General features: G+C 45.0%; 1 protein-coding gene across 4 annotated transcripts in view; it reads left to right on the plus strand.

Annotated features, from left to right (window-relative positions):
- mid2 (midline 2) overlaps positions 1-7,500 on the plus strand; it is a 41,687-nt gene that overhangs the window by 20,415 nt on the left and 13,772 nt on the right. For 3 of the 4 annotated variants that reach the window (XM_030765638.1, XM_030765640.1, XM_030765639.1), the window contains exons 3-6: positions 1,475-1,582; positions 4,738-4,886; positions 5,633-5,760; positions 5,976-6,119. In XM_030765638.1, the coding sequence (XP_030621498.1) occupies positions 1,475-1,582; positions 4,738-4,886; positions 5,633-5,760; positions 5,976-6,119 (529 nt within the window). Of the gene's footprint in view, positions 1-1,474; positions 1,583-4,737; positions 4,887-5,632; positions 5,761-5,975; positions 6,165-7,500 lie in introns of all 4 variants that reach the window. The other variant, XM_030765637.1, reaches the window with a different exon arrangement.

The raw sequence follows: 7,500 nt of genomic DNA on the forward strand, positions 1-7,500 counted from the left end.
ATAACAGTCCAGTGTAACGGTCCAGTATAACAGTCCAGTATAACAGTCGCTTTAGTGTTTTGCCTAAAACCATATAAACGTCTTGAGTGAAAGAATCAGCCCAGGTGTATCAGTGGGGAAATCCTCAGGCTATCAAAGCACAGTCAAGCACCTCATCTTCCCACTTAAGTGGTTGTTTGTGTTGGCAGTGAAATCCTTCTGACCTTCCCTGACTTGACTACAGAGAAGCATAAAGGCTGACAGTCAGGAAAGAGACAGAGTTGGCTAAGGATCCAGCCAAGACACCTGAGTGGACGGCTTTGGTTTGTTCTCTGCTTAACAAACAGTGAACAGCGCAGGAATCTGTCAGACAGCGACAGGGTTTTCCCACCTCTCCGGCTTGACCCGGGTGTCGTGATAAAACTCTCTGACGTGTCCTTTAAAAGATTAATCTACTAGAGGACGGTATGAGTCCAGAGACAGGGCAGCCTGCCGGAGTGAGTCACGCCAAAGGTGTCGTTACAGCGGAAAACATTTCTCCTCAGAGCTTTGTCTGAGAGAAAGAGGGTAGATTTTACCCATAATCCCGTCTGAACCGGGAGTGGCCCCCCTGGTCCCTCCGCTCGCCAGCTGACACAGAAAGATTTGACGCTTTGCAGAGAGAGACGGAAAGAGAGAAAAGCCATCCTGTCACACTTATGGAAGAGCGGGGAGAGAACGGAAAGAGAAAGTTCAGAGTTGACAAGTTGATAATTCATTTCAGTGTTGGATCGGAGCCTTTGTCTGTGGTCATTTTCATGAGCTTCATTAATAAAGCGGCTGTGATGGAGCAGAGCTCTTCTGATAGTGTGTGTGTGTGTGTGTGCGTGTGCGTGTGTGTGTTTGGGGGGTGGGTGGGTGTGTGTGTGTGTGTGGGGGGGGGTTCCCTTTACACGTGTGTGTCCATGTGTGTCTGTGTGCATCGGGGTTTTATTATACTGGATACATGAAGAAACTGTGTTAATTAGTTGGGGTGTGGGGTTGCCGGAGAAGTGCAAGCGTGTGTGTGTGTGCGCATGTGTGCGTGCATGCATGTGTGTGTGTGTGTGTGTGTGTGTAGAGAGAGAGAGAAAGTGTGCAATTAACACAGCTTAAGTAGATCTTGCTGCTGTAATGAGTTTTCCAGAGGGGGCAGGATATGGGCGTGTCCACAGTTCGCAGAGTCGTAGCCTTGTGTTTGATGGGAGAGTCACAAACCTGCTGTAATTATAGTGGAAAGGAAGGAATCACACTGTGAAGGGCAGATAATACTTCACATTTCAATCGCTCCATCTCTCCATCACTCCTCTCTCTGCAATGGGCCAGCACTGATACACCCAGGATAAGCTTTAGAAAAGCAGAGAGGAAAAGATAGGGATGGTTTGTTGTAGATGGATGCTGAATTGGTTTGTGTGTTAAGCCTCCCCTGCTCTGTCTGCAGGATGTGTTGTTTAGAGGGTGTGTGTCTTATCTGCAGGTGAACACGGCCATGCACGAAGCCAAACTGGTGGAGGAGTGCGATGAACTGGTGGAGATCATCCGGCAGAGGAAACAAGTCATCGCCGTCAAGATCAAAGAGTCCAAGGTACGCGTCCACTCGCACATTCGCCTCTCAGCATGGCCGAATGAACCCGACCGAAAAAATCCCTGGAGTTTCACCACAGTGGCTTAAAGGCGAGCCACTTTATCGGCTGTGTGTCGTCTGCTGAGCCTTTGAATCGAGGCAAAAGCACCTGGGTCCTGTTAAAAAAGGTCCAAATAAGCTAAGAAAATAGATAAGATTAAAATAAATGTAATAAATCTACTAAAATAAATCATTATTTTAATAGAAGTTGGACCACTATGTCAAGTGAATGCAACATAATCGATTTTGCCTCACGTCTCACAGACTTTGCATTGCAACCAGCCATAACACAACGGTAAACACAAATTCATAAAAATGAAAAGAGGTAAAAGACACTTTGAACAAAATAAAAAAAAAAAGGAAAAAAAAAAAATTTGAGACTCTCTTTCACGTTTAAAGAGGACTTTTGAGTGTGATTGACAGCAGTAGGGTGTCACAGTGCCTGGTTCACTTGGAACCGGCAGTTCTAAGCATGTTCTAGAACCGTGTCAGTCTTCCTCTGACAGCCAGAGAGGGACCTGTCAGGAACTGTAGCATGCTCACCGGGGTGACATCAGCAAGAGAAAAGGATTAGGGGATGTACTGTCTGATGACAAAGCAAAAAAAAAACTTTTTGTGTTGTTGGAGTTCCATCCTTGTCTCACCTTAAAAACTTTAAAAGAGTTTTTTCTAAAAACAGCAAAAAAAAAAAAAACAGCTTTGTTGCAGTTTGGAGACGACATGGGGAAACTGATATACAGGCACTGGATCGGTGACATGTGGGGATCACAGGATAGGGCCCAAACGCAGCACCTCACAACGGGGTCAAACACAGCGTCTCACGACGGGGTCAAACACAGCACCTCACAACGGGGTCAAACACAGCGTCTCACGACAGGGATCAAACACAGCATCTCTGTAAGTCCCTGGTACCAGAGGAGGTTTCAGAGAGAGGCCTCAGCTTGGGCTCTGAGAAAGCGTGGAGGATAGAAAGGAGATGGGGGCGGGGGGGGGGGGGGGGGGGGGGGGGGGGGGTGGCTGGGGATGGGGACGGAGGGAGTAGATGTAGAGTGAGTCGGTTCAGTTGAGGAGCAGCAGGGATTAAACTGAGGAGAGAGCGTGAGCAGGGTATGCAGGCTGCAGCCGCGTGGTGTCTTCTAAAGAACCGTCCTCAGCGGAACGAGAGAAGGGACCCGCTGATCTTCTCCAGAACAATCACAAACACGGCTCTGTGGAACTCCGCTCCTCTCCTGCGGCCTTTCCCCTGGACCAACTGTCAACAGAATTTAAATAAAAAAAAAAAATTTTATTCAGAAAGATTTCTCTTATTTCATGTTATGCCGTTTTCGGCATCTTACACGTGGGCCAAGTCTCTAAACGTAACTAGTTCCAACTGAAAACATGTATTTTTTTTAATGAGTTCATACGTGAGCGGCGGAACTTTTTGGCGGTTTTTGGGTAACAGGAAATGGAACAGGACAGATGCCCTGATCCACCTCAGCGTTTGTTTGTTTATTACTGCAGCTCATCCACACTGCATCCTCTCTGTGGGTCATGAAAACCTTCTAACGTGAGATTATACTCTAAACATATCCAGCAGTGATACCACTCCATCAAAAGTCTAGGAATCAACGGCATAACACCAGCTTAAAAACCGCGAGAGAGCGCATATGGATTATGTCTGGAAGATGTACCTGCTGCCTCTTATATTTAGAACAGATTATACATTTTTTCTTTATTTGTCTTCTGGCGTCCTCAGCAAAGCCCCAAGCCTTTTCCTTCACGGCATTTCATCTAAATATACGTATCATCTGACGTCTTGTCTACGGAGCAGAGTTAGGGTCTTTGTTGTTGTGTTTGTTTCTGATCTCCGCTAATCCAGCAGAGTAAAAGTGCGACTTTTTAGCTTATCTCTAAATAAACCCATTGCTCTTTTTGTCCATGTTACGCATAATATCCCACACTTAGAGCAGTGTGTGATAGAAAAGGATTCCCATGGCTTTTTAAGTATCTCTGATTTCCTGCTTTGCAGAAAATGAGCGTGTTCTGTATGCTTTAATATGCCGCTGGGCTTGGAGGGAGGGTGAGGCAGTCATTTTGAACAGGGCTTTACGGTCCTTTCACAGGTTCTGGAGGGAGCAGTGAGTGGGTTATGGGCAGGTTTTGCTCTCTCTTATTTTGGGCCAGTTTTCCCTCCAGGTGTCGTTTGTATGAGAGAGAGAGAGAGAGAGAGAAATTGGAGAGAAAAAAATACGAAAATATATAAAAAAAAAATATTTTGACACTCGGACACGATGTGTGTTTTCAGGAAAGGAACAATAAGAGACTTGGTCCTCTCAGACACGAACATGTTAGCAAAAGGATATTATCTAGCTCCTAGGGAAAAAAATAATAATAGTAATAGAAAATAAAAAAAAAAGAAAAACATGATGGGGAAATATTTTTCTCGTTCCCGTAGCAACATAAACATTTGCTGCAGATAGGCAGCTGTGTTCTAATGCGCGCATGACTCCGTAGAGACCAATGCTGTGTGTTGGCTCTTAGTTCTCTAGGTCTGTTTTTGTCTGTTACAGTGAAAGCTTGTCACAGTGGGCTACTTTTCATAGATGCCCTTCCCCCCCCCCCCCCTAAAACACCCACCTACATTATGCATGACATTTTGTGGAGAAATGACTGTATAATAGAAAGAGCGTTTGTATCCTGTGATGGCGATTCGCTTTGACACACAGTGGTCAGCACACGCTTGTGTTGTTTGCTGAGACCCTGGGAACGCTGATATTGCCTGATAGGACGTCCACCGAGGGTCGAGTAAAACGTAACGTCGAATACGTCAAAGGAATAACATCTTTATCACCTCACAGCACGTACTGGCAAGGACGGAAATCTGTTTGGATAGGGCAGACCAGGAACGTCACTGACTCCACAACCTGAAGTTTTTTTTTCATGGCTTCAGCGTGTTTTTAGGCATGCTGACATACCCTGAGACTTAAATCACCAACTAATTAGTTATTTAGAGGAGAGATGATGTAATGTAATGTAAGCCACTCTCCCTTACTGTCTGCCTGTGAGGTCTGATGAACAGCAGTGTGTGTGTTGTGTGTGTGTGAGTTAACGGTGTGTTCCGTCTGTTATGACAGGTTATGAAGCTGCGTAAGCTGGCTCAACAGATCGCTAACTGCCGGCAGTGCCTGGAACGTTCCAGTGCCCTCATCACCCAAGCAGAACACAGCCTGAAAGAGAACGACCACGCCCGCTTCCTCCAGACTGCCAGAAACGTGGCAGAGAGGTGAGTAACACCACACACACACACACACGCACACGCACACACACACTCACACAAACCTAAATACTGTCTCTACCAATAGGTCTTAGCACTAGCAGTATGGCACTGACTTCCAGCCAGTCTGCATGTTTCGGTTTAGCAGCCCACTCTCTTCTCCAAAACCGCTGTTCACCACCCTCAAGACAAAACAGGCCCACGGGCCATGTCGATATTTTCATCATGTAGCTCTAGGCACTGAGTCAGACTCCAGGGTGCACTGAGTTTAACAAAGCATAGTCTATGTGTCCAGACTCTGCACACTCATGCAAGTCCCCGACCCCCCCCCCTCATCATCCTCGCATGTCTGCCAATCTTCTTCTATTCACAGAGTCCTCTTTCACCAGAAACCACCTGCAGTGGAACTGATTCAGCTCACTGTCATATATCATCAGCAAGCCAAATGTGTGTGTGTTTTTCACACAGCTATCAAACATCTGTTTGCATCTGTTCCAATTCTCCTCTGTGATGCCTTATTATGGAATGATTCTTCCTCTTGTTTTATTTTTTATTTATTTATTTTTTAATATTCATAAAGCCTTCGTTGATTGTATGTGCTTTACGCTGAACTGTCAGTCATTCTTCAGTGACACTGGACGTCAGTATGGGGGATTGTATTCGTGAATACTGTGATGAACAAAGGCAATCCTAAAGCATCAATACAATCTGTGTGTCTCTGTGTGGTGATCCTTACACCTGTCTCCCTGGCACAGGGTTGCCATGGCCACCGCATCCTCGCAGGTCCTCATACCAGATGTCAATCTGAACGAGGCCTTCGACAATTTTGCCCTCGACTTCTCCCGGGAGAAGAAAATTCTGGAAGGCCTGGATTACCTAACAGGTGAAAGAAAGATGTACAGGAAACACGGATGGAAAAAAACAAACAAAACAAAAATAAATAAATAAATAAATAAAAAAACATTTCCATGCCGAATATCTGAAACTGTAATCATGAGTATTTCTGTAGAAATCTGGAAAACATTTACCAGAAGCTTCTGTGACAGTGGTTTGCTGGCTGTCCCTAATCGTTTTCCGTCTTCCTGTTCTGATTGTTAGCACCCAACCCACCGTCTATAAGAGAGGAGCTGTGCACTGCTTCCCACGATACGATCACCGTACACTGGACGTCAGAGGATGAGTTTAGCGTCACCTCTTACGAGCTCCAGTATACCATCTACACGGGCCAGACCAACTTCATCAGTGAGTCAGAGACACGAAACATTCTCGCCTTTACACGTCCCAGAGGTTTCTATTAAAAATTGTTTCCTGTTTGCTCCTGCATTAGAGAAGTGTATCTGCTTTGTGAGTCTATCGAGGTCAGTGACGTTACTGTCCAAGTTTAAAAATATCAGCAAAAAAAACAAACAAACAAAAAAAATAACAACAACAAAAAAAAAAACAAAAACAAGACAAAACCCACAGACAAACAGAGGAGCATGTACTTGCAGTACATAAGAACTTCACAGTTTATATAAGACTGAACCCAGTAGAACGATTCCACTGTATTCTCTCCTTTATGTAACTGCTGTTAGATTCTCATGAGGTTTGCACAAGAAGGTTCACGTAGCTGAATTATGTGGGCTATAGCTCTCTTTTTTTCTTCTTCTTCTTCTTTTTGTTCTGGCTGTGAATAGCACTTGACACTGCATGTAACTATTGAGTTCTGTTTGCTCAAACTTCACCCGCGTTTACCAAAAGACTCGGTACCTCAAGAGCACAGAAAAAAAAAAAAAAAAGCCACATCTAGGCTTTATCAGGGCTCCCAAGCTTCGGAGAGCACAGGTGAGGAGCTGATAATGTCTGCCAAGCCAAAGGAGCAGCAGCCCAGTGACTCGCTTATGATTTCTAACATAACAGAGCCAAGTCAAAGCCTGTATATCTCTGACTCTTTCCCCCTCTCTCTCTCTCTCTCTCTCTCTCTCGCTCTCGTTCTCAATCTTTTTCTCGACTATAAACGGCAGCACGAGCGGAGGGCAGTTTTCATTTCAGCTGCGGATAGACTAGAGAGCGTGGAGCATGGGAGCACTTGCAGAGAGGCCCCTCAGAGAATACAAACAGAGATGGCGAAATGGAGAAAAACGCTTTTCCTTTTTCTGAGCCGACGCATTTCTAGCATTGCTCTGTGGATGCAGATGTCTGTAGAGAGCCACTAGTTTCCTATCACTTAACGTTTGCTTCTCTCCCTGGAGGTGAAATCCGAGCTCCTGTCTCCACACTCGGAGAGATTGCCCAGGCCAAGGCGGGTAAAAGGCCACTATGAGAACAAAAGGATAGAAACCACTGAGACCACAAAGGCTGGACTTGAAAACAAGATTAAATCATATATGATTTACAGGAAAATGCAGTGCTGTTTATCTCGGCTATCTTATACTCATGAGAATTAGCTATTAGTTGATACCTGTATATGAATTCAAAAAAGCGTGGAAATGTAATGTTTGCTCCATGGGCCTGCACTCTGATAAATGGATTTTCATTTGTTTATAAAGTTCTGTTTAGGGCTTTATAAACAAGAGCTGAAGATGGATGCCATGGGAAATATTACGGACTATATGGAGTGACTGAGCCTTCCAGAACTCACTAA

This window comes from Chanos chanos, chromosome 2 (assembly GCF_902362185.1).
Source record: "Chanos chanos chromosome 2, fChaCha1.1, whole genome shotgun sequence".
Classification (NCBI taxonomy): Eukaryota; Metazoa; Chordata; class Actinopteri; order Gonorynchiformes; family Chanidae; genus Chanos; species Chanos chanos.